The 26,921-nt window shown below is 42.6% G+C and overlaps 2 protein-coding genes across 5 annotated transcripts; both read right to left on the reverse strand.

Moving 5' to 3' along the window:
* Positions 1–849: 849 nt before the first annotated feature.
* On the reverse strand, positions 850–16,794 carry RNASE4 (ribonuclease A family member 4). Of its 3 annotated transcripts, none has more exons than XM_082386901.1 (2): positions 16,713–16,794; positions 850–2,143 (listed from the first exon to the last, which is right to left on the reverse strand). In XM_082386901.1, exon 2 carries the CDS (start codon positions 2,124–2,126, stop codon positions 1,683–1,685), a length of 444 nt encoding a protein of 147 aa, XP_082243027.1. In that variant the 5' UTR covers positions 2,127–2,143; positions 16,713–16,794; the 3' UTR covers positions 850–1,682. The 3 variants fall into 3 exon arrangements, with proteins under 3 accessions (XP_082243027.1, XP_082243026.1, XP_082243025.1); XM_082386900.1 differs by having other exon boundaries at positions 16,648–16,786; XM_082386899.1 differs by lacking the exon at positions 16,713–16,794 and adding an exon at positions 10,936–11,048.
* Positions 5,598–16,795, reverse strand: ANG (angiogenin). 2 transcript variants are annotated; one of them, XM_082386906.1, is made up of 2 exons: positions 16,713–16,795; positions 5,598–6,207 (listed from the first exon to the last, which is right to left on the reverse strand). In XM_082386906.1, the coding sequence occupies exon 2, from the start codon at positions 6,181–6,183 to the stop codon at positions 5,743–5,745; it is 441 nt and encodes a 146-aa protein (XP_082243032.1). In that variant the 5' UTR covers positions 6,184–6,207; positions 16,713–16,795; the 3' UTR covers positions 5,598–5,742. The 2 variants fall into 2 exon arrangements, with proteins under 2 accessions (XP_082243032.1, XP_082243031.1); XM_082386905.1 differs by having other exon boundaries at positions 16,648–16,763.
* Between the last annotated feature and the right edge of the window lie 10,126 nt (positions 16,796–26,921).

Consider the following 26,921-nt stretch of genomic DNA (forward strand, 5'->3'; position numbering starts at 1 on the left):
ACTTAGTGTTATCTACTGAAGACCTAAATCAAGTAGTGACTCAAGGAATGTAGAGGCAGGAGGGAGACACTCCTAGGGCTCATGTGTGAAGTGGCAAGCTAAGAAAGAGATCCAACTTATGTCTGCTAATAACTCTTTTTCTGGGAAAAATCCCCAGTTCAAATTCTTCTAGGAACTTAAGTGAGGGGCAGTAGTTTCTCTTGAGTTAACAGGGTCTCCACTGCCATTAGCTCAAAATAATCCGCATGCCAAAGTAGCACATCTTGGGGAGGCCTCTTCTGAACCCCTAAGTTTTTTAACAGGTGGCAATATAGTACTGTGTACTGAAAATTTGCTAACAGGGTAAACCCTATGGATTTGCATCGTACACACACACGTAAGGGTAACCATGTGAAATGATAGATATGTTTGTTAGCTTGATTATAGTGATTATCTCAGAATGTATATGTATACCAAATGAAGTTATACATCTTAAATATAAATAATATATGTCTGCTATAATTCAAATGCTTTCAGTTCAGTCCTTTCTCTCACACACACACACACACACACACACACACACACACACTTTCCTTCTTTATCAGTTAATGTCTTTATACATCTTTGTCCCCCAATTTGCTCCTAAATATTTAAAGGGAGAAGGAAGGGGTATGAGAATTGTCTTGAGAGGAATCATTCTCTCTGGAGCAAATGAGACAAATTTTTTTGTGTCATGGTCATTGATCTGACGAGCTTTAGTCTTGAGCCAGAGTTTATGAGGATATTAAAGTGTGTGCATGTTTATAAACTAGAGAAGAATTAAAAGAGGATAGGAGGGAGAAAAAAAAAATCTCACACACAAGACCATAGTCTTCTCAAATACCTGGAATTGAAGGTATCTTATTTCCTTTATTATAAGGAAAACTTGAAAAATCTTTCAGTCAGGAAGAGTCTTAATGATCTAGTACATTTTAATACTCTGACTTACTAGAGTGACTCAAAAGTTTGGGAAGAGGAAAAGAAAATCCCTTGTATCATTTCTTGATCTTATTAGATCCAAACACAGCAAGGTTGCCACATTATACAGATAGAGCTCTCATGTTGCCAGTGTCTATTTCCAAATTTGTAATGCTTCCCCCAACAGCTGACATTTGGGAATAACAGAAACCAAATATTTTCAAAACATTCCTTGTGATGAAGTGGAAAAAGCCCTGGATTAGTAACCATGTAAACTAGACTTTTGTCTCAGTTTTTCTACTAACCTTTTGGTCTTAGCAAATCTCTTAACTTTGGGCTTTTGTATATTGCAACACTAGCAGCAGCATCCCAAGGGTGCTATGGTAACAGCATCCCAAGGGTGCTATGGTATTAGAATGAGATAACTTAGATGAAAGCACCTTGAAATTCTTGAAGTGCTAAATAATGACTAAATTCCAGAGCATAAGATTAGAGAGAGCAAAGCTGACCAATATTATAGAAGGAACCTTATTACAGAAAAGCTCAGATTCATTATAAGTTTATGTCTCATCTTTCTCTTTCATGCAATGTATTTAACAGAATTGGTTATATAATGAACAAAAAAAAAAAAGGAAAGAAAGAAGCAGTGGAGACAGAGCCTGGGACAGCTCAAATGCATTACTCATTGTTATTTAAGGAGTAAATTAAAGGCCAGCAGCTGGGCCATAACCCCTGCTGGGTGGCATCTATCTATCAAAGTGCACAGGCACCTCTGGGTTACCTTCACAGGCAATGACAACACGTCTGGTGCTGGCCTTGGCCCGGTATCTGCAGTTGGGAGCCCTGGAACTTCCTGTCTCCCTGCAGTCTGTGACCTTCACTACACCCTCATGGCAGTTCATCTGGCCATTCTTGCACTGAATATTGGCGGTTCTGCAGATACTACGAATGCTCTGAAGGTCTTCATGAATGAAAGTGTTGAAGCGCTTGCACTGATGTGAAGTCATCTTCCGTCTTTGCATCACCAAGTTGCAGTAGCCATCATTGCCTCCTGTCATATCAGGGTCCACGTGTTGCCGCAGGAATCGTTGGTACATGCGATCCTGGCCATAGGAGGGCTGTACCAGCCCCAGCCCCAGCAGGGTCAGCAGCAAGAGCAGAAGTAAGGCATGGGTCCTCTGGAGAGCCATCACTACCTTGGAGATGCCTAGAGAGAAACCAAGGGGCAGGCAAAATCATCCCTGATTCAACAGGAAGTGAGCAACCCAAAGCAGCAAGGACAATTTTTGGAGCGTCAGACAGGTCCATTTCTACACAATGCAGTCCAAGGGTTAGCCCCAGCTGAACACCTAGTTTGATATATATGGTTACTACTGTCCTTTGTTTCAAAGAGGCTGCTTCATGATGGTGGATCACACTGTGTGAGTGATTAAACGGCTGACGAGGGACCTGCACTTTATTCCACCTACAGCCTATCCTTAACGATAATGATTAGGATCAAACATAACTATCATTCTTTTAAATGCCAGCTTCTAAGTTCACAACCACCTTTTGCCTGTGCACAGAAAGATACGAAGCTCTATGTCACATTCCTGTGTCTGCTGCCGCAGATATGCTATATGGAGTTGGGAAGTGAGGGAAGTGAAGGAGTTGTGGGAAGCAGGATGGCAGGAAGAAATGATGTTCGATTTACCCCTCAACCCCAGGACCACTGGATACAACTTCTGAAGATACACTTGGCACTTGGGTAAGAGCTTCATCACAACAATGTACTTTGGGTTGCTTTTCCCAAATCCAATTTTGCACAGTTCTGTCTACTTTCTCTCATCCTGCTTCTTTGTGACCGACAACATGGTTTAGCAAGATGACTAGCTACAGAGTAGATTAAACTATTCATACAAGAGCAAACCCATGACCTCAGCCACAGTAACCAACTGATTTAACAAGACATGGAAAAATATTATGAACAGAAGTCCAATGTAGACATCAATGGGTGCATCTCAAGGTTCTACCTACAACAGAAAATGAAATGATCCCCAAATCCTCCCAACACATACTTTTTGTTTAGAGCTTGCCCCAAAGGCTTTCTCCACCACACACGTCAAATCTCAGTAAGAACTTCTTTTGATACTGTGATCCCAAAGACCTAGTTCTGCCACACTAACTGTGTGACCTTGGAGAAATTACTTAACCTTTCTCAGTATATTTCCTCACAAGTAGAATAAGCATAATAATAATACCTACTTCTTAGGAATGTTGTGAAGAATAAATGATAAAATCAATGTAAAGTGCTTACCACAATGCCTAGCCTATGGTTAAGTGTTCAGTAAATGTCAGCAATGGCCATTTTTACAATTTCCATTTTTCTTGGTTTCCTTTGTTCCCTCAATCTGATATAATAACAACTAAACTGAATTGCACATATTATTGACACCCTCCCTCTTAGTTTGTAGAGAACCTGTATTCCCAAGAGATTAGAAGGTTGTTTTTAAGCCAAAATATCTCAGCTATTAGCATTTATGCTATGTCCCTAGACAGACGCTTTCTCTCCAAAGTGCATGGAATTTTCTTTCTTTCATGTCACCATTCTTCAAAGGACTTGACATTTGGGGGTTCTTCTTCTCTTTTCCTTGCAAAGTCAACAAAACATAGTGGATTAGGATTTCAATTCTTCAAATCATTGACCTGAGATTAAATGACTTGCCTGTGACTAAACATTTCATTCTAAACAAACTTTGGTTGTGAGAGAACAAGAGATCAAGAGCAAAAACTACTAGGGTTGGCTACTCAGCTGCTAGCTCCATCAGCAGGTCAGGAAGAACCCTATCCCATTGCCACATGATTTCCTGGGAAAGTGTCATGTGTCCTAACACCAGGGCAGGGTATGCAATAATAATGCTCTAAGTAGATGTTTGGAGATGTGAGTTTTCACAACTATGATGTGATCAATGTAATAATGGTCCATGCCTTTGACTTTCCCCATCAAGACCGTGAGTGGGCAAGAGTCTGTTTGGAAGCCCCATTACCTAATATTAGGGAGATAGTCCTGGTTGGAGAACCAGAAAAAAAAATCCAAATAGTCTACCAAACACTGGAAATTTCTCGCTTCCTAAGGGATTTTTGACTTTATAGTAAGATAAATTTTCTTTCTTTCTTTTTTTTTTTTTTAACACTATACATTTCCAGAACTTTTTTTTTTTTTTCTGTGTTGAGTCTTCGCTGCTGCACGCGGGCTTTCTCTAGTTGCGGTGAGTGGGGGGCTACTCTTCGTTGTGGTGTGTGGGCTTCTTATTGCGGTGGCTTCTCTTGTTGCGGAGCACAGGCTCTAGGTGCACAGGCTTCAGTAGTTGCAGCACGCAGGCTCAGTAGTTGCACCTCGTGGGCTCTAGAGCTCAGGCTCAGTAGTTGTGGCACACGTGCATCGTTGCTCCGAGGAATGTGGGATCTTCCCAGACCAGGGATTGAATCCGTGTCCCCTGAATTGGCAGGCGCAGTCTTAACCACTGTGCCACCAGGTGAGTCCCAAGACAAATTTTCTAATAAAAGAGGTTTGGAAAACCCTTCTCCCTACTTCAGAAAGAAATGACAATGTTTTCAATTTTGAAATAGATGAATTCAAGGCAGATATATTCATGTGTTGAGTGTGTACCCATAACCTACTTTTTCATCCTTTCCTCCATAAATTGAGTACTTTCAGTGAGGGTGGGCTCTCTGTGGCACCAGGACACTGGCCTATAACCCAGGTATTGAGGAACCAGGGCTTTTGGTCCATTTCAGGGCATGTAGGCAGCAGGGGAGGCCACCATGGGGAATACTGTGACCACTATAGTCATTCATAAGATGGCAAAACTAGTGATATATAATTGTAATTTATTAACTACTTTCTAAATAAAATATCCAGGCATCTGTTGATGAAATTAGGTAACAGGAAGTTAACCACTGAACCTGTGGATTAATTAGCATATTTTACAGAAACTGTTAACCTAAGTTTGTATTTACTTGAAAACATATCAAGTTGAAGAAGAATAAAGGATAATCTTGGAATCTTTCTATGACCTCCCCAAGACCTCAGAGTTGCCAGACGTCAGTTGATAAAGTAAAAGATTAAAGAGAAAATAATGTAGTAATCAATTTTTTGATCTTTATATAAAATAACCATGAGAATATCCTGGCAGTGTTCCATTCAAAGCAATATCAAATTACTTCCTGCTTAAGGTAAGAGTGGCTACCCTGAATGGATTTTGGTATTCATGCAGGATTACAAATGTGTGTGTGTGTGTGTGTGTGTGTGTATGTGTGTGAAAGAGAGAGAGAGTGTAATTAATCTGTTGGTATTTAGTCCTAAACTCTTCTTCCTAAGGCTTAACATTTGTAAAAGTAATACTGGCTTATTAAAGGTGACAGCAAAACAATTTGCTTCTCCTAAAACTTCTGCTTAGTGGCCTTGAGCCCTGGAATTTTCCCAGCAATCTCTGTAAGATGAATTTAACATCCTTACCTTCACAGAAAGGTAAAGTCCACCTCCTTAATGCCTGATAAGGAACTGACTGATAAGGAAAAAGGCATTTCTATCCCATCCAACCCTCTCAGGGGACAGCTGAATAGAGAAAATGGGGAAAGATCAATAGACCAAGAATCAGTGAGAAGACTTTGATTCTTACTGATTTCAGAGACGTTTTTATTTATTAAGCATATTGTAAAACAGAAAACAAAAGATCAGCAGCTCATTTTCTGGATTCCTAGCAATGAATGTTGCTACAGTATGAGGGGGAAATGCAAGGAAAAAAGGGCAGAGCCAGCTCTAGGCTACTGCCTTGGAGGGATAAAGGACTCATCAAAGTGGGTGGGCAAGTCATTTTCACAGCCAATAACAATGACTCTGTACCCTCTTGTGGCTCTGTACTTGCATGGAGGCCGGGGGGACCCTCCTTTATGCTTGCAAGTGGTGACCTGGAAGGGAGAGTTGCTTATTCTGAGATTGCCTCTGTAAGGTTTTCCATTCTCATCTTCACAGATGGCCTTGATGTCATTCTTGTTGCCGTGAATAAAGGTGTTGACGTCTTTGCAGGGGTTGATCAGGTTTCGGCTCCTCATCATGCTTTCACAGTATCTGTGATCCCGGCCCTTTGGTTTGGGATCAGAGTGCTGGGATAGGAAGTGTCTGTATTTGTAGTCATCCAGAGCCAGGGTCAGTGGGGTCAGACCCAGACCCAGCATGAAGACGACAAACAGGGGGCTCAGGACCATCACCGTCTCTTCCAACTAAGGCTCCTGACAAGAGCAAAAGGAGATGCAGTAGGGGTACAGAAGCATTGCCAAATTAGGCTAAAAGGACAGGGACCTTTCCCTCTGACAGGGAGTCATGAATCAGGTATCCTCCATCACCTAAGCATATCTTTTTCTTTTCCTTTCTGTGGTGGCCCCCAAGCTGTAAGCTTATTCAGCTTTCTGCTTTCCGGAGAACTGCTTGTCTCTTTCTTGGTATGCACTCCTGACGCTGTGGTATTGAGCGTAAAAAAGGAAAATGGCTTGCGGCCAGTTTCGTTCCAGGTGCCTGCTCTGGATCTAAGAGCCCCTGGTTGTTCCCCAGAAGAAGGACGTGCTGCCCTGAGGGGGAAGTCTGTATCTCCAAAGAATGGCCCATAAGGCATGCTGACGCATAGATAGTGATGCATAGATAGTGACGCATAGATAGTGGCGCATAGATAGTGGCGCATAGATAATGGCGCATAGATAGTGGCGACAGAATTATGTGGAAATACAAGGTTTAGTGATTTGTTGCCTAGTGTTCGTTCCGTGCTGAACCTATATATACATTCATGCTCTTTGAATAAACTTGCCTTGCAACCATCAGTTGTCTTGGCCCTTCTGACCCCATACTGGTGCTTTTCAGTTCCTTACCCCTCACCGCCAGGAACTTCTAGCTTTCTGCAGCCGGTCTGCGGCACCTTTCCTCATTAGTCTCATATGTCTTGTCAATCGATTCCTTTGGAAAGTCTATTTAAAAGTTTCCTGGACACACCTTCCAGCCCCAACCTCTCTTTCCTATCCCTGAAAATTTACGTTTCTATCAGTTGTAGCATTACAAAATCCATTCACACTCTTTAATTCATATTAACCAATTTAATAACAAACACTACATAAGCCCCTACTGGGTACCAGTCACCGTGCTAGGTCCTGGAACACAAAGACCATTAAGACACACCAAGTCTTGGACTCCCCAGGTGGCGCAGTGGTTAAGAATCCACCTGCCAGCACAGGGAACACGGGTTAGATCCCACATGCCACGGAGCAACTAAGCCCGTACGCCACAACTACTGAGCCTGTGCTCTAGAGCCCGCGAGCCACAACTACTGAGCCCACGTGCCACACCTACTGAAGCCTGTGTGCCTAGAGCCCATGCTCCACAACAAGAGAAGCCACCGCCATGAGAAGCCCGTGTACCACAACGAAGAGTAGCCTCCACTCGCCGCAACTAGAGAAAAGCCTGTGCGCAGCTACAAAGACCCAACGCAGCCAAAAATAAATAAATAAATTTATGTATTTATTTATTTAAAAAATAATAATTGGTATAGTGTCATGGATATTAAATTAATTATTAATTTTTATATTGTGCTTTTCTTGTGTGTAAGTCAATAAACATATTTTCGTATTAAATATTTTTGTAGCCCTTAAAGAGGCCACAGGTTGTAGCACTGAGCCTGTAGTGCTGCTAACCAGCCCTGGGAGTACAACTGTGACTCTAGAAACACAAGAGGATCGGGGTTCTGCTGGTTACATGTGAAGGCATGTGACAGGGTGAGCGAAATGACCTCTCTTTCTTCCGTTTTTTTTTTTTTTTTTTTTTTTTTTTAGTGAAGCAAGTAAAGTGTTTATTAGGAGGAAAAAGAGTACAGTACATGTGGATAGACACATGGAAGGGCTCAGAGAGAGAGAGAGTCATGCCCTCGTGGTAGTCTGAATCACTTTTATGGGGCATTTCTCTACCTTGTCTGTTTTATCATAACTGTAGACAAATTTGGTATACTGCCAAAGAATTACCAAATTATACACTAAGAAATTCTTTGGTCATTCCTCAATTCTGAAATAAAGAAATAGTCACTGAAAAGGTTTCCATTAAGCACATAAGAGTATGATCTGTAATAGCAGCAGCAAAAGTGTGTTCTTGGGAGGTTAGCAAGAAAGTGGTACATGATTGGAAGAGTCACAGATAAAAGAATAACAAGTAGTCCTATATGGCCGCTGCTCCAACACAGCTGCTGGGCTGCCATACTCCCCATGCGCCAAGCTCTTTACATTTACATTGTGCTTTTCAGTCTCCTGGGTGTGTTTTCTCTTTCTAGTTTTTTGGAAGACAAAGTTTTCTTGAATTGTAATCAGTTAAGTCTCTTGGTCTGCGATGGACAAATATTGCCTTCTAATGTCACAGGCAATTGTAGAATGGCAGGCTGTCAAGGTTGGAAGGGTCCTTAAAGGTCACACAGGGAGCAGAGGCCGGAATCCCAGAGTCCAAAAATCTGGGAGTAGAACCTGAGCTGGTAGTACCCAAAAGAGTCATTAGGTGGCAGTGGTGGATAGGAACGCTGTCTCCCACGCTGTAGAGAAAACAGTGGGTCCTTGTAGGAGGTGCCAGTATTGTACAGGGGATATTGCTGTTCACCGAAGGGGGTGTGAGCTGGCAGGTCTGTCTACAGTTTCTGTCCAACCACTCTACGCTTTAGATATTAAGCCCAAGGACAGCTCACCAGTGTCAAAGCAAAAGTCGCAAAGCTCAGGATATGCCCACAAAATAAAGATTTACCTCTTGTCAGGTTTCATGGGTGCCATTCCCAAACCATTATTCATGGGATCTTGAGCAAACAATTACCTGTTTACTTCTCAGTGTTTCCTACTCGTGCATAATCTACAGGAGGGCAGGACTCATATTATTCGCCTTGTATCATACTGCCTGCCTCACAGTAGACCCTCAATAATATTTTTTTTTAATGACTGACTTCATTTTCTTCTCCAGGCCTAAATTTGTTCATCTATAAAATGAGAGCTGCTAGCTCTAAAAGTTTGAAATTCCCTGGTTCTCATTAAGCATAAGAGAGCCTTTCTAGTTTCACTAGCAGAAGTCCAGTGACCATGGAATTGTAAAGGTAAGTTTGTGTAAGTTTAGTTGGCGGCACAAGGCACCAGCTGGAAGAAAGAGATGATAGGATGGTCTGCAGCCCAGTCTCACCGGTATGCATCATCCCTGAAGGCTCGGTGTGTAAGTCCAGCCCATACCGCTCCTAGTTAAGGCACTGGGCTGACCCTACCTCAGGGCTTGTCACCCTAAAAAGCCACTTGTTTGTTGGGAGGTTGAAGGCCCTCATGTCCCAATCTGCGGAGGTAAAGGAATATCTTTGTTTCTGACTTACAAAATTTACACGTTCGTTCTATAACAACTCAGCTAAAGTTAGCTCAGGCTTATTGTAATCTTGACTCCCTGAGACATCCAGAAACCAAATCCCAGCAAATACACACCACTGGTGATAGTGGCCACCACTATATAACATCTGCTCCCCCCACTCACACCTTCCACAAGCATATATGCAATTCTAAATTTCCCAAAAAGAGAGGTAAAAGGGAATTGGAAGAAAACAAATAAGAGATTATTTGTGGTACAGAAGTGAATCTGCCTAGGCCAACGGTGCAGAGCCTCACATTTGGTCAAGGGTGGTCAGACTCATTTACACATATCCTTCTAGACCTAAGCACATAAGTGTCAGTGGAATTTGTTCCAAATGTTCTTTAGACTAACTTTATCCTCTCTCTCAAACCAATCCCTTGGTCTTTATAAAAATTAACATTCTCTTCCTCTCCCCACAGGCAGTATTTTGTATTCAAGGGATCCACCAAACTTTATGCACCAGGGAATTACCTTGGCCTTTAATGACGAGTAACTATGGTTAGTGTACCTTCTTTTGATCTTGGGATGTGTCCCACTTTGCTTTCAAAGAGCACCCAAAACTTTCTTTCTTTTTTTTGATCCTACTGCACGGCCTGTGGGATCTTAGTTCCCTGACCAGGGATTGAACCCACGCCCTCCGCAGTAAAAGCACAGAGTCCTAACCACTGGACCACCAGGGAATTCCCCCAAAACTTTCTTAAGGAAAGAAATTATCAGGGAAGGTTATAAGAAAACAGAGCTGGGACTTCACTGGTGGTCCAGTGGCTGACTCCGTGCTCCCAGAGCAGGGGACCTAGATTCCATCCCTGGTCAGGGAACTAGATTAGATCCCACATGCCAACTAAGTTCGAAGGCCGCAACTGAAAGATCCTACATGCTGCAACGATGATCGAAGATCTCATGTGCCGTAACTAAGACCCGGCGCAGCCAAATAAATAAATATCGAAAAAGAAAAGAAAACAGAGCTTAAAATGTACTTTCTGTTTCTTTTCTTGTTAAGCCACATACAATGCCTATATGGCGGGGGGGGGGGGGGGTTCCGGATGCCCTTCAGCAAACAGCTTTACCAAATCTTTGGGGAGTTTATCACAATTTAGGAGTCTCTCCTAAACCTCCGCTTGCTCCTAGTCGCACTAATTTCCCTTTATCTACATATAGGACAGTGGTCCCCAACCTTTTTGGCACCAGGGACCGGTTTTGAGGAAGACAATTTTTCCACGGACGGGGGCGGGGCGATGGTTCAGGCAGTAATGAGGGCGGTGGGGAGCGGCAGACGGAGCTTTGCGCGCCCGCCGCTCACCTCCTGCTGTGCGGCCCGGTTCCTAGCAGGCCGCAGACCGCTACCCGCCCACAGCCCAGGGGCTGGGGACCCCTGATACAGGATATCCCCCAAAGAAATCTGTTTTCATTTTAAACTTTGGAATCTAATTCATTTTCTTCTTAATTCATGAGCTTGGGCCCAGAGGCTTTAAAAGGGGGGAAATAGTTTCACTGAAATGGATGGACAGCTAAAAATAGTATATAAACAAACAAACAAGTAAATAAATAAAACAACAGATTACCCAGATGGAAGAATCTTACAAAAACCTGGAAGTTTCCCTCCAACTGAAGAGAGGTTCCAGCTGTTTGTTCCTGGAGATGGGTTCCAGCTGTGTGAACCTGGAGGCCCCTGTTGGTTCTGATTATATAATGATCAGATGAACAGGGTGGGGAGACTAGATCTAAAAATCCCCAGTTCTGCAGAGACAGGCAAACCAAGGACACTGCTCTTGGACAAACAATGAGAGTCATTCACCTCTTCCCTGGGCATGACCGGGCCAACTATTAATCCACCTGAATAGATTAGAGACGTGTTCCAGAGGCAAAGTTTGATAAACATGGCCTCTTGTCCCAAAGTTGCTTTTCCTGACATCGTGGTTCTTACTTTTGCCCAGGACAGGACCGAGGTTTCATTGTTCCCATGCAATGATCTGGATCCAGAAGATGTTGCTTCTTGGGCCAGCTCTAAGAACTGCCTCAGAAGAAGCCTGCAGAGTAAGATGGGGTCTCTCAGCAGGATGTTGCTCCACTGTGCTTTCTGTTTACCCACATAATTTGGTTTCATGAAAGGGTGCTAAGTAGGTTTCACAGAACCAGGAAAGCACTTCCAGAGAAGGTTATGTGGCAGCTGTTAGCACCCTGCCTTTGACCTCAGCCTCCCAGCTACTAACCCTTACTAACCCTCAGAAATATCCTTATCATATGTCCTGGGCTTCTCTTTCTTTTCTTCTTTACCTGTCCACAAATGACTAACTGTGAGCACTCAATCTTCTGTTCCTTGTAACACAGTTGTAAAATTGATTATCTCCACCATCAACGCAACACTGACATTGCATCCACTCGCAAAGTGGATTCGTTGCCTGCATAGAAAGTGGACTGAAGGTCACCAGGATCACTTATAGATCCTATGGTTTCAAATATCAGGTAGCAGCAGGAGGCCAACTATTTCACAAGCCCTCAGCACCCACCTTCACTGATGTTGGATCTAGGACACTGTTATCTTCTTAAAAATCCTTAACCTTCTATTGTCATCCAGCCACCTCCAAGTTTTCAGTCTCCCTGTATTTTAGGTGTCAACTGAAGACAGGCTGCCTACCAGTAAAACAAATGCACTTGAAATCATCATAATAATTATAATAATCAGTGTTACCTTTCACTCTATGAAGCGCTCATATACATGACTACATTTAACCGTCACCAAGACTGTGTGAGGTGGGTATTATGTAAGCCAGTTTTTCTTATGAGGAAACTCTGAAATCAAACAGCAGGAGCCCTTGACTGAAACAACCCTTTCTTTTTCTTTTGCTAATAACTTTCTTGCCTCATCCAGCTTCTGAGTGTAAAAGCCTTCCATTGGGGGGGATTCCCTGGTGGCGCAGTGGTTGAGAATCTGCCTGCCAATGCAGGGGACAGGGGTTCGAGCACCTGGTCTGGGAAGATCCCACATGCCGCGGAGCAACTAGGCAACTAGGCCCGTGAGCCACAACTACTGAGCCTGCGCGTCTGGAGCCTGTGCTCCGCAACAAGAGAGGCCACGATAATAAGAGGCCCGCGCACCGCGATGAAGAGTGGCCCCCGCTTGCCGCAACTAGAGAAAGCCCTCGCACAGAAACGAAGACCCAACACAACCAAAAATAAATAAATAAATAAAGGAGTTCCTTTATTAAAAAAAAAAAAGCCTTCCATTGAAGAGCTCCTCGGAGCACCTCTTATCTACTAGATGAGATGCTGCTCCATTCGTGAATCGTTCAAAAAAGTCAATTAGGTCTTCAAATTTACTCGGTTGAGTTTTGGTTTTTAACAGAGCAAAGAGCAGTTGCAGGATGTGGGGCTCTACGGGCTCTAACGACGTGCCCAAACACTCACTTTCCTTTTATGGGCAAACACACTGCTTGAGAGGGGCACCTACTGTAAATTAATCACACATCACCTTTTAAACACAAACTGAAGAACTGAGTTTTAAAAAGTTATCAACCGTTACAAACCACACAGCTGGGTTTTGCTTTGTGATTCAATCTGAAGATCTTTTTCTTTTAGTAGTGAGTTCAGATTTATTAATACAAATAATACCATTTAAAAAAAAGTTATCAGGACTTCCCTGACAGTCCAGTGGTTAAGACTCCTCTTTCCAATGCAGGGGGCGAGGGTTCCATCCCTGGTTGGGGAAATAAGATTTTACAATGATGCTTCATGAGGCCAAAAAAAAAAAAAAAAAAAAAGTTATCAGCAAGTTATCACTTGTTGCAGAGAAGGCTGCCAGACCCATTGCTGACACCCTGATTGCCTCAGCAGTCCTGGACCAGGAAGCAGCCAACTCCCACAGTCTGTGGGGATCAAGATGCCTTGATCAACATAACCCCACCCTAGTCTGATAAATCGCCTAAAAGCAGAGATTAGATACTCCACTCCAAAATCGTGCACATACAGTCCTATGGCCTGAAACACCAGTGCAAGCACCAGCTCACACAAACAGATCAGCCTCTGATTTTAGAGTTATGCAGTAGTGCTGGGGGGCAGCCTTCAGCCTCTGAACACAGCCGAGTCCTTTCTCTTCCTCTGGGGTTTCACCCGACAACCTTTGGAGATTTCACAACCTGTCCATAGAGCTGACAATGCCAAAAGCCAGCTGGTGAATGGTGAATGATTGCTTTCATTCTAATTGTTTTTCTTTTCACCTTGGCACAATGAGGTTATGATGAAACAGAATATAAGATTTTGAAAAACATTAAAAAAGAAAGTTTTACTATTTCATTAAAATGCATCTAAGTGCTTACTCAAAATACTTATAATGAGGAACTACAGTCAACCCTCCACATCCACAGGTTCCCCATCCTTGGATTCAACCAACTATGGATCGGAAATATTTGAAAAAAATTCTAGAAACTTCCAAAAAGCAAAATTTTTAAGTTGCTGTGCCCCAGCAACTAGTTACATAGCATTTACATTGTATTAGGTATTATAAGTAATCTAAAGATGATTTAAAGTATAGGGAGGATGTGCATAGATTATATACAAATACTATGCCATTTTATCTAAGGGACTTGAGCATCGGATTTTGGTACCCTTGGCGAGTCCTGGAATTAATCCCCCTTGGATACTGAGGGACTACCTATAATCTATGATTAATGAATGTTATATCTTTTTGTCAGTAACTTTAATAGATGTGAAGCAATTGCCAATTGAAAAAAATGCTCATATGTTCTGACAGCTTGAACTTAAAGCCATCCCCCGTTTCCTGAAATGTTTTTCTCTCTCTCCTTAAAGCCAATAGCTTTCCTGCACATGGACACAGGAAGCATGGGTTCTCCTTCTAAGGCCTTAGTGCTGGTGTACTTTTCCCTTTATGCAGAGCACATATGTTTAATTCTGTCCTTTAGGCTAATTATAAAAGTAGATGATGGAGGGAAGGGATTAATCTCTAAATTCCTTCATAACTCAAAATTTTTTAGGTCTATAAGCATGAAACTTATTTAGTAACAGAAGTAATGGTTAAAAGAGGATGAAGCCCACATGGAAATAAAGGTCACACCTCTACCTCCAGGAAGTAAAGGACACTATTGATTGAGGGAGGATGGGGACAAAGTCCCGCTGACCCACCTATATTTCCAAACAAAGACAAACATTAAACATTCCATTTTCAACAAACTCTTGTTCTGTGCCCATTCACTCTCTCCCAGGTATTTCAATGTGTTCGGAGAATAGCTGTTTACAGAGATTGTTCTTTGCTCAAATAAAAATTAAATAAAAACTAAAGAGGGGTTTCACTGGCCTGCTGTGGTCCACTTTCTTGGCCATCTACTTTAATTTATGAATCACACTGGCAAATGCTTACAACAGTAACTCAGCAAACCCCTTAGTTTTGACTGCTTATAAGCTCACATCTGCTCTTTCAACAATAGCCAGAGCCATTCCTCTTTTCCTAGAATGATTTTCCCCAGCCTCTCTGCCAAACTATAGTTCTTCTCTATATTACTGGAGTACCTTCTTTCATATAAGAGTCATGTTACCAACATCCTACAGTCGGAATTAGAAGAGGGACCTCAGAGACTATCTATCAACCCCTCATTTTACAGATGAGGAACCAGGAACGAAAAAAGAATATGTGTCGCCCAGTGAATATATGCAGTTCCAGGGACTAGACGCTTCCCACTGCACCACACAGCGTTCATAATCCACGCTAGTGATTTCTAGGAAATCAAAGATAATTTTAAAGGTGCCAATGAAAAGTTGCTGTTTAAGAGAAAACTACTTTGGTTATTTCCATATATTCCCAAAATATTTTACTCCCCCATTATCTGTTAAAAAGTTGCTTGAAATAAAGTGTCTTATCCTTCTGCACTAACTAGTTAGTAGCTGTGTAGTTAAGTGGCTCTTTGAATACCTCTGGCTGCTTCTGGGAAGTTAGCCATGTGCTATTCAGATAATTATGTCACTTGGGTCTCTAGTGATTACATTTATGACTTGATTGTGAGGTTCCCAATGACACAGGAAAGGTCTTGGCTCTGTTGGGGAAGAGGACATTTTCCTCCACCCTTCCAGGTTCTTCTGGCTGGTCTAAGAATCAAATTGACATGAGACAGATTGACAGGAGAAAATCAAACAGATGTTTAAAATCATGGACACATTAGAGAGACCCAGGAAAACTGAGTAACTCGCCAAAATGGCAGAAGTTCTCTCTTTAAATACCCTCCTCCCCTCAAGGCAAAAAAGGATGTTGACGGTGGGGAGAGTCAGTTATGTTAGGGTACCAGGAAAAGCGCAGTAAACAAAAGTAGGGTTGTGATGCAAACTTAAGTCTTGGCTTTCTCCAGCAGGCAAGAGTTTGCAGATATTTGGTCATCCTCTTCTTCCAGGGACAGCGAGGGAGACACTCTTACAAATGGAGATTTCCCTTATAAATGTAAATGTTTCTTATTACAAAAAGTTAACTCCTACTAGGCTTTCAGGATTTTCCCCTTGCCTGCTGTTTCTTAGGAAATAACCAGGTTAAAATAATATGCTACAGAGACGTTTTGGGGTGGCAAATTCTGCTCCCCTACAGCTCACTTGAGATTTCCCCAGGCCCCAGAATGCTGCTGAAACTGTTTTTACCATCCTGCCTAAATAAGCCCTGTGTTGTTATCATTTGATGTGCTGTCACAGAGTAAGAAAGCTGAGGATCCCAAGGTTCCACTAAGAAAACTTAGAGAAGAGGTTGTTGGCAATGTCTCAAAGAACTTCTCAACTCTGGTTGAAGGTGGGTTAAGGGTGAGGAGACAGAGGAGTAAACGGAAAACGAAAACACGAGTTCCCACATGTCAGTTATGGTTGCAAAAACTGGACAAGACCCGTTTCATAAATCTGGCGATCATCCTGGGTACCAAGCAAAAGAATCCTTAGTTTTGAGGAAGTGTAGGCCTCCCCGGATTTCCTTCGGTTCACCAATTCTGGGGTCCCCCTTAGAGCCTATGTTCCAGGCAACAGGCATTTCACGCTGGCATCTCCACTCAGCTGCGGAAAATAAGCATCGGAGTAGGAACGGGGAATCTCTAACTCTACAAGAACTGGACTTTTACCTTCCTTCCCATTCCTCAGCTCCTCCAGTCCGGTGCCGCAAACGCCTCCCCACCGAGCCCCACACTGCCTCTGCTAAGAGGCGACTCCCCCGACCCAAACGCCCCTGATGAAACTACTAAAAAGGAGGGGGGTGGGGAGATGGAGGAAGAGGAGCTGGAGGAGGAGGAGTGTGAACCCACCTCGGCCTCAGAACAAGTCTGCAGAAACAGGTAGAACGGTGGAAAGAGAAGTGTTTGCTTCTCACCCGCTTCTTCCTCCCTGTAAGGACGATGCGGAGCCGGTAGAAACGCAAAGACACAAAGAGGAGAGGAACGTCGGGGTGCGAGCCTTTTTGTAGTTGAGGCCCCGCCCGGTTTCTCCGAGAAGGCGCTTTCCTCCAGGACCCGCCTCCGACGCAGGCATCAGAGCAGCCCCCGCCCCAGGCGGAGGGGGTGGGTCCCCACCTGGGCTGGGAGCGAGCCTGGAGATCCGAGCCCGACGCTCAGGGGCCGTGAGGACACGGCCTGCGGGGGCTGCAGACGGCGGGACCCTGGCCCCTGCTCCCGGGAGCGAGGCTGCCCCTCCCAGGCGTCCGCTGGCGAGAGTCCAAGAAGCCAGGCAGTTTGGCTCCGCACAATCTTTTTGTAGAACAGTTCGGAACGCTGGAAAGTTTGTACAGAACTGAGCTTTTTTCAGCGGTTAGCAAAGGTAGAGGGAAAAAAGTGTTAACGGCTTGGGCTCGTCCGGGATTTGAACCCGGGACCTCTCGCACCCAAAGCGAGAATCATACCCCTAGACCAACGAGCCACAGTGACTAATGCTTATGTACTTTTTCTTTGAATCTTACTTCTCCGTCAGCAATTGGCTGCCAGGCTGCTCTGGAGTTTTTTATCTTCTGTTGCGACATTTACCTTTCGCTTTGCTTAGCTCTTCGTCTTCAAGAAGTCTCACGTCTGACTCCAGCCTCGCTAATTCTCCTCGATCCTTGTCCTGGACGCCTCCAGACGCCGGATGGGGTGAGAAGAGGCAACTTTTCAGACGTCAGGCCACCTGTCTGTGCTCCCGCAAGCCCCGCCGGGAGGAGTCTAGCCTTGAGCTCCAGCCTGGAGGGAGCCTGGAGAGAACCGAGTTGGAGCCTGAGGGCCCGAGCTGGGGTCGATTGCAACACTGTAGGGTCCTGAGCCCCAGGACAGACGCACAGGATGTGTATCTGCCGGGCTGCTACTGCTTCGCGCGAGTTAAAAATCCTAGAGGCAGGACTGATGGGCATCAACATACGGGGAGCCAGTATTTTGATCTGTTGGAGGTGAACCAGTCTGGGGCGTGTTCGTAAAGTCCAGACCCCTGCAGTTTCCCAGAATGAGAATCAAATGTTCCATCTCTCCGCCTCTGCTTAAATTGTTTCCTCAGTCTGGAATTCTCTCTCCCAGTCTCATCCCAATTCACGTCAAATCCTGTTCCTCCTTCCTGCTCCAGCTCAAAATGTTTTTTGTGGAACTATAAAAATCTATAAACAGCTGAATAAATTAAAAGGGCCTCCCCCTGAGTGGATGTATGTGTATAGAGTGAATGAAGGTCTCAGGGGTTTGTCCCGCAAATTAGAGTCCCAAGGGCCGCAGGATATATATATATATATATATATATATATATATATATATATATATATATATATATATATATATATATATATATATATATATATTCTGTACCAACGAGCAGTCTTGGATCTCCAAACTTTGGACCTCAGGCAGCAACCTAAGCTCAGCTAGAACATCAAACCCAGAACTTCCTTAGTTGGTTGGAAGAGTTAGTGCACACTCCCTTTTTTACTGAGAACCGTGCCCGACAAGTCCAACTTTTCAAGAGGTGATTCTCTAAGTTCATACAACCAGGCTGAGTTTATCTTTGGGACGGGGTAAGGTCTGGAGAAAATGACTCTAGAAGAGGGAAAACGACGTAAGAAACAGGAAAGCAACGACTCGCTCGCTGGGTGGTTGCAACCCTCAAAATTCCAACCCTTCCTTCGAGCCGGAATCGAACCAGCGACCTAAGGATAACTATATTGTCTTTTACTACAGTCCTCCGCTCTACCAGCTGAGCTATCGAAGGAAGCACGGAAAAAGGTACCTACTCTTCTATATTGAGGACATTAATAAGCAGAGGTTCGTGCATAATGGCCCACTAGTTGCTGGTGCATGGACACCACGTAGCAGCCAGCTTAGGAGAAAGTCCTACATCCGCGGTTCTGCGGACAGCCCCTCTAGAGCTGGATTCTCTTGCTTCAGGTACGGGCTTCCAAGCAGGACCAACCAGTGGGCTCTTCACCGGCGCACCTAGAGCCTGTGCATCCCGAGGCCGCCCCGGCCCGTGGCGATCTGCTCGCCCCCGGGCTGTTCTCTTCACGTAGTGCGCTGCCCGGGACCTCCCTGGCATGATGTGTGTCTAAAGTGGGAGCGGACACCCGGGCATCGGAGAACTAAGGGCCGAGGTGGTGGAACATACAATTCTGATCGCGTAACTGCGAGCCAGGGAGAAGGGCGGGCCTCGGAGCTCTGGCCTGGGCCTTTCTTTTCCACACTTCCTGCGCTCGCCTCCAAATCCAGGAGCGTTTGCACATGCGAGCTGCTTCTCTCTTCCGCTTACACGTCCACAGAGTAGGGGAGGGAGAGGCTGTGGTATATAATACATATGGCTAAACCCAATGTTGCTATGAGAATTGACTTGGAGAAACTATTTTAAGGTTTTTCAAAGAGGAAGCCACAGTTTCTTTTTTTTTTTTTTTCCACAGTTTCTTTGAGTCAATAACAAATTTAGTGACCCAAGTCCCGACGCTAATTTTCCCGCTGAGATACTTAAATGTTCGAAAATCCACTGAAACATGTAAACTTGTCGGACCCCGAAATCTGGACAGCTGACGCCGGCTCTTCCCCTGTGGGGAGGGGACCTTGCTCTGGGCTCTAAATCTGCCCAGAGCGGGTGCTGAGGGCTCGATCCCATCTCTTTCCCCACCGCCTTTAAGCCCCGCTCCGGCTCCGGTCGCCCTCAGGGCTCTTGCTGCGGGTCCGCACAGCCAAGGCGTCCGCGGAGGCTGGCAGCCCTCCCCGCAGTTTGTAATGGACTCAGCCACAATCTAGGCAGCGAAGCAGCACTTGCGCACTAGTACTGGAAACTGAGAGGAAGCGGTTCCGCTTGAGTGTTTATTTGGCACCTCTGGACACTGGCGAGAAGATACGAGCGGAATTTTCGCAGGGGTTAAAGTTACGAGAGAGAGGTGGGCGGCTGGTGAGGAAGATTTGAAAATAATAAGTACAGATGAGGCCCCAGCGAGATTTGAACTCGCGACCCCTGGTTTACAAGACCAGTGCTCTAACCCCTGAGCTATAGGGCCTTCATATGCGAGGGCTTTCTCTCCCTGCTGGGCCTTTATTAGAGTGTCTGTAGGTACCGGGCGACCAAAACCTGAACGTCGTTTCGACCTATTTCCCAACTACTGGGACTCAGTGGGTAGACTCTTGCAGGGGACAGAGCAATATGCGGGGCGGTGACAGGAACTACCACTATTTTAAATTGCAGAAATCTGCCCAACCCAACACAGTCTGATGTAGTGAAAGCTTCCTTCCCCTCTGCCCTCTGCAGATTGTGAAAATTAAGATCTCTCACATGAAACCCAGACATCCGCACTTGGTTTTCTCCTTGATTTGGATATCCACCGACAGGCAACCGCCTGCCTCAAGTTCGTTAGACTAGGGACCTCTTTACAGCTCGAGTCTCAGCGCCAGAGCAGGCATTCGTTAATTCTCTGTTTAATTCTTCCCTTCATTCAATAAACACTGAGCTCCAATTCTGTGCTAGGCTCTGCACTGAGGAACGAGGCATCCAGATATGGTCTTTACTTTGAAGTCACTGGCATAGTCTTGTGGTATTAAAGAAAGTTAGTTTTCATGAAAGAGAACAATGAAAAGTAGCTGTGCTGGGTGTGAGGGGCGGTGGACAGGGTCAAGGTTCACAAACCTGCAGAGTGAGCCATCACAGAGGCAGGCCTGCAGGAGGGGATGGGACTTGAGCTGCGCTTTGAAGAAAGGTTAAGACAAACAAGTTTGGGGGCGGAGTGATCCCTGGTAGAGAAAAATTTATGAGCAAAGTTGGAGAGAAAGACCTAGGCATTTAAAGGGCCAAGGCAGACGCTGGGGCAGATGCCGGCCCTGGTGGAAGTGAGGGAATGTAAGACAAGTTAGCAGGAGGCTGTGAAATTTCTGGAATGAAGTTACACCTTTTAAAAAATTGAACATGGAAACTCACAAGGCTTGGAGATGCAGAATGAATTGAAGGAAAGAGAAATCAGAGTCAAGGGGACACCAGAGATTGGCCAGTGTGCAGATCCTCAAACATAAAATGCAGGAGAGTAATAGTTATGGGACTGGAAAGGAAGGAATGAATGAGAGAGACACAGGCAAGGGAGATTCTGCTGAAGTTAGATATGAATGAAGAAGAAATGAGACAACAAAGAGGAAAGAGTCAGGGAGGATTCTCAAATATCATACCTTGAAGAAACAAGACGATACTGAAAAAGAATCTAAGGGAGAGATGGGTATCTCGAGAAGGCAGAGGGGTGAGAAGTGCTCAGATTTAGGTAGGCTGAATCTGAGGTGTGGTTGGAGGATATAGGAGTTTATGATAGCCAGAATACTCTTCTATCTAGAGTTCTGTAGATTGATAGGTCAAGGTTAGATCAAATTACATAAGTCATTTATTGAGTCAGAGCCTCTAAGAATTATGTGTTCTTGAAAGAAGAGAGTACAGAGAGGAAACAGCAGACATCTGAACATGAGCTTTCTGAATAGCCCTGTTGCAGGTGTTTGTCATACTAGTGAGTGTCCGACATTTTTTAAACATTTTCCTTACTTTTTGTAATTTCACATTATAAGTAAGTCTGTCCTAGAAAACTTGCTTTCCCACCTGGCAGCTGAGAGCGAGCATGTGACCTAGGTCTACCAATCAGATGCATCCAGGGAAGATTTCAGTTTAGAAGTGTAAACCAGGAGTAAATAATCCCACAGGGAAATCCCGTACTTTTCCAATGGTGAAGGTGTCAGATTCTTGGGTAGAGAGACACATACTAACACTATAGATTTCTTAAATCTATAGATTGCTGTCTTTCTTCTGTTCTGGAAAATTCTCAGCCATTATCTTTTTAAACGTTGTTTTTCTCTGTTTTTCTTTCTCCATTCATGAAACTGGAATTAAACATATATTAGACCTTCACACCCTGTCCTCCATTTCTTTTAATCTCTCTTCTGTATTTTCTGTCTTTCTTTCTCTCCAAGTTGCATTGTGGATTACATGTTCTTACTCATAATCCACTAATTTTCTCTACAGCTGTGTTTAATCAGCTGTTAAAGCTACCCACTGAGTAAACTGTAATTATAAATTGTAATTTTCAATTCTAGAAGTTCTATTTGCTTCTTTTTTAAACTACTAAGCCAAATTTTGTAATTTCCCATTCCTCGCAGATATCTGCCACTTCAAAAAAAATCTCTTTAAATGTAGTAATTATAATTTTTAATATCTATAACTGATAATTCTGTATTATGCTATCTGTTGCTTTAGTTGATTCGTACTCATGTCACATTGTTTCCGTGTGTAACTGGTCATCTTTGAATGTGTACTGCTCAATATCTTTGCAAAATTATATGCAGTGAATTTTTGAGGTCAAGTTGAAGCTGTCTTCCTGGAAAAAATATATATATATGGCTCTTGTTTCTCACATGTACCTGGACCATTATCAGCCCAAGAGGACCCTGAAAAAAGTTCATGGCCAGACATTCCCTGGGCCTCCAAGATGATGTGGGCCTCCAAGATGATGTAAGCCCAAATCAGACCTGTGATCACCAGGAAAAGACCAGGAAAAGCTGATAGCTCATCCTTTCTGTTTTCTCTTGCTAAGCTTAGCTGATTTCTGCTGAGCTCCACAACAATTAACTGGAAGTGGAAGGTTAACTTCTTGTTCATCCTTATCTTGTGAGAATATCTCTTTGGGGTCCCAACCTAATATTTGGGAGAGTGCCTTACTAGAATTTCCACTTTTGGTGGGTGCTGGATCTTGACATCTGTCCCTCTTTTTTCTCCCACCCAAAGATGCTGCCAAAACTATAGCCCAATTTTGCAGTAATTAGCAAATGTCTTAAGAGCTACAAAGGTTAATGCTCTCAGATTCCATCTTTCCTTTAAATTCTGACCTATTAGTTGCTTGTTATCATATCAGTATTTTGATGCTTTTACGAAGATTTGGTAAAATCTTATTCAATGTTTTTATCATTTTTCCTCAAGGAGGTTGGTACAAATTTATTAGCCCACAATTACTAGAAAGGAAATTAGAGTGGTAGGAGTTATAACATCAATCATATTCTACCACATGGACTGAGAAGCAGAGAAAGCATTACTACAGAAAGAGCATAAGGGAGAGAATGCCAAAGAACAAAAAAGAGATCAGTGATAGTGAGAAAGGAAGCCTGGATACCTTCTAGGTCCCTAGCTATGGCCCACTCCAGAGGTCTCACTGTATTCCCACTTGGAATCGATGAGACTTCCCTGAATTCTTACAGAAATCCTCCCTTTTTGTTTTAGCAAAAATTATTTTCAACTTAAAAGACTCCTAACTAACACTGAAGGTGTTAGTATGTGTCTCTCTACCTTACTGCTCTTATCTTCCAATATTCGGATCAACATTTATCAAATGGCAGTTATATATTGGCAACAGGTTGCCCTGTACAGATCTTTGCTCCAGTCAACTCGGTCCACTTATAATTCCCCAGATATAACTCACACCTTTTCCAGTTGTGATCATTTGCTTATTATTTCTTCAACTAGAATGATTTCCCATTTCTCCATACCTATCAAACACTACTTATCCTGGAAAGACCATCTCAATGTTCTAATTCACAATGCTTTTGCTTTTTACCAAATAGATTTCATCTCTTTTCCCCTCTGAAACCCATGAACCATTTTTTGTCCTTGCTATTCCTTCCTCTACACTCCCTCTCTCGAGATTTTGAATAGGACACATGTAATGGAAGTGCCCCCCAGCACCCAGAAGTAAGCATCCAGACTGACATTACCCATTCAACTACACTCAGTCAATCATGAAATTATCATGATTCTGTCTTCTTTCCCATATTTCTTCATCTTATATGAAATATTGTCAAAAGGATGCACATTTTAATTTTTTTAATCTTCCAGAATTACTTCTGAGTTGTGGTTTTCTGTCTATTTCTATGTCCATCTTTTGGAAAATGCTACAAAAGATACAAAGAAAGAACTGAATGGGATGGAAAAGAAAAAGAGAAGGAGACTCTACTGCACTTTGGCTTTAGATGGCTTTGTTTTGTTTTTAGAATTGTGTGTATTAGTACACCATCCACAGTTTATATATTATACGGCTCCTTGAGGGGGAAGGTTGTATGGATTATACTTCTGGGTCTCCAAAATACCTAGCAAAGTGACCACCACATATCAGGGCATTAATAAATACTAGAAATGGAGAGCAAACAAATACACAGATATGTGCAGAGAGTGAAGGAAATTATTACCCTCAGAAATCTGGAATACAATAGACTCTTTTAGTTTCCTCTTCCTAAAATTCTTGGTAAAACAAGCACTGAAAATCTCTGAGGTACTTCTAGCTGTCACCCAATTTAAGCATAAATTCCAGGAAACTAGTCTGAATTCAGGTGCCAATTCTCATATTTATGTGGTCACTGAATGGTGTACCTGACACCAGCACAGAGATGAATGTCTCACCCACCCAACACACACAGAGTATCCTTACAGAAAAAGGAGAAGCTACCTAAGAATAAACATATGGTTACCTACTGAGACTGAGAATCTCTAAGATAATGTTCATAACAAAACACTGGGTAGAAACAGTTTAACATGGCATGTGCATTTAGCCCTGCTGGGGCAGATTTCCTCTGAAAAATCTCTGACCTCCTTTTTCAGGCCAATTCATGATTTCAGACCCTCAAGCATACACACTTTCTAGTGAAAGAAGCCCCACTTAAGAAACTTATCTGCATAACAGGACAACCTTTGTTTTCTAAACATCTGTTCAGTGGAAAGTGTTCTGTGTTCACGGGTTGGAAGAATTAATAGCGTTAAAATATCCAAACTACCCAAAGTGATCTACAGATTCAGTGCAATCTTTATCAAAATCCCAATTACATTCCCTACAAAAATAGAAAAAAATCGTAAAATTCATATGGGACCACAAAAGTCCCTGATTAGCCAAAGCAATCCTTTTTTTTTTTTTTTTTTTTTTTTTTTTAGTAAATATCAGTGTTTATTTACAGCTCTTACAAGGACTGGATTTATTCTCTTTGATCTCTTTGTCTTCTTTGAACTCTTGACTAGCCAAAGCAATCTTAAGCAAGAAGAACAAAGCTGGAGACATAATTTCTGATTTCAAAATGTATTACAAAGCTACAGTAATCAAAATAGTGACATACTACCATAAAATAGACATAGATCAATGGAACATAATAGAGAGCCCAGAAATAAATTTTCATATGTATATTCAACTGATCTTTGACAAGGGTGCCAAGAACACACAATAGGGAAAGGATAGCTTCTTTAAGAAATGGTGTTGGGAAAATTGGATATCCACAAACAAAAGAATAAAATTGGACCATTGCCTCATATCTTATACAAAAATCAACTCAAAATGAATTAAAGACTTAAGTGTTAGACCTAAAACTATAAAACTACTAGAAGAAAACATAGGGGAAATACTTCTCGACATTGGTTTAAGCAATGATTTTCTGTATATGACACCAAAAGCACAGGCAACAAAAGCAAAAATAGACAAGGGGGATTGCATCAGACTAAAAATTTCTGTTCATCAAAGGAAACAATCAATAGAGTGAATATTTTCTACCAAATGGGGGAAAACATTAGCAAACCGTATATCTGATAAGGGATTAATACCTAAAATATATATTTTTAAAAATCATATAACTCAATAGCCAAACACCAAATGACCAATTAAAAAATGGGTAAAGGACCTGAGTAGACATTTCTTAAAACAAGACATACAAATGTCCAACAGATAAAGGAAAAAGTACTAACATCACTAATCATCAGGGTAATGCAAATCAAAACCACAATGAGATATCACCTCACACCTGCTATAATGGATTTTATCAAAAAGACAAAAGATAGCAACTGTTGGTGAGGATGTGGACAAAAGAAAACCATTGTGCACTTTGGTTGGAATGTTAATTGGTAGAGCTATTATGGAAAGAGTATGGAGGATACTGAAAAAAATTAAAAATATAACTACCTTATGATCCTGCAATTCCACTTCTGGATTTATATCCCAAGGAAATGAGATCAGTATCTCAAACAGACATCTGAACTCCTATGTTTATTGCGGAATTATTCACAGTAGCCAAGATATGGAAACAACCTAAATGTTGATGGATGAATGGATAGAGAAAATATGGTATACATATATACAATGAAGTATTATTCAACCTTTAAAAAGAAGGAAATTCTGCCATCTGCAATACGTTTCTTGCATTGTAAGTTTTCTGCATTGTCTGGGATAAGATTAAAATGTTAATTTCAGGTAGACTAATAAAAATGATGCATTTAGTAAATTTAAGGTTAAGAACTTAAAGAATGATAACTAAAAGTAAAACAAAATGGAGGAGATAAATGGAATGATAAAAGTACTTGTTTAATACAAAGAAAGTCAGAAAAGGACAATGATGATATATTTAAGATTATTTTAAAAATCAAAATGGAGTAACTATGTTTCAGGCATCCAAAATGGAGCCAGGTACCCATTGTGGATGTGGTTTCAGAAACGTTCCCAAATCACTGAGAACTTGAACTTTCTGAACTGTATCAAACTCAAGGACATTACTTGTCATTTTCAAAACAATATCTGGTACGATATTTGTTTTTCTCTTTCTGACTTACTTCACTCTGTATGACAGACTCTAGGTTCATCCACATCTCTACAAATGACCCAGTTTTGTTCCTTTTTATGGCTGAGTAATATTCCATTATATGTATATGTATATATTTATATATACCACATCTTCTTTATCCATTCATCTGTCGATTTAACTCATATATGTGGAATCTAGAAAAATGGTACAGATGAACATATTTGCAGGGTAGGAATAGAGATGCAGACCTAGAGAATGGATGTGTGAACACGGAGGGGAAGGGGAGAGTGGAATGAATTGGGAGATTAGGTTTGACATAAATACACTACCATGTGTAAAATAGATAGCTAGTGGGAACCTGCTGTATAGCACAAGGAGCTCAGCTGGGTGCTCTGTGATGACCTAGATGAGTGGGATGGGGGGGAGGTCCAAGCAGGAGGGGGTATATGTATACATATAGCTGATTCACTTCATTGTACAGCAGAAACTAACACAACATTGTAAAGCAATTATACTCCAATAAA

This window comes from Balaenoptera borealis (genome assembly GCF_965194805.1).
Source record: "Balaenoptera borealis genome assembly, chromosome: 3".
NCBI lineage: Eukaryota > Metazoa > Chordata > Mammalia > Artiodactyla > Balaenopteridae > Balaenoptera > Balaenoptera borealis.

Coding starts and splice junctions, on each gene's coding strand:
- RNASE4 (XM_082386901.1), bottom strand. CDS start 2,126: ATGGCTCTCCAGAGGACCCATGCCTTACTTCTGCTCTTGCTGCTGACC.
- ANG (XM_082386906.1), bottom strand. CDS start 6,183: ATGGTCCTGAGCCCCCTGTTTGTCGTCTTCATGCTGGGTCTGGGTCTG.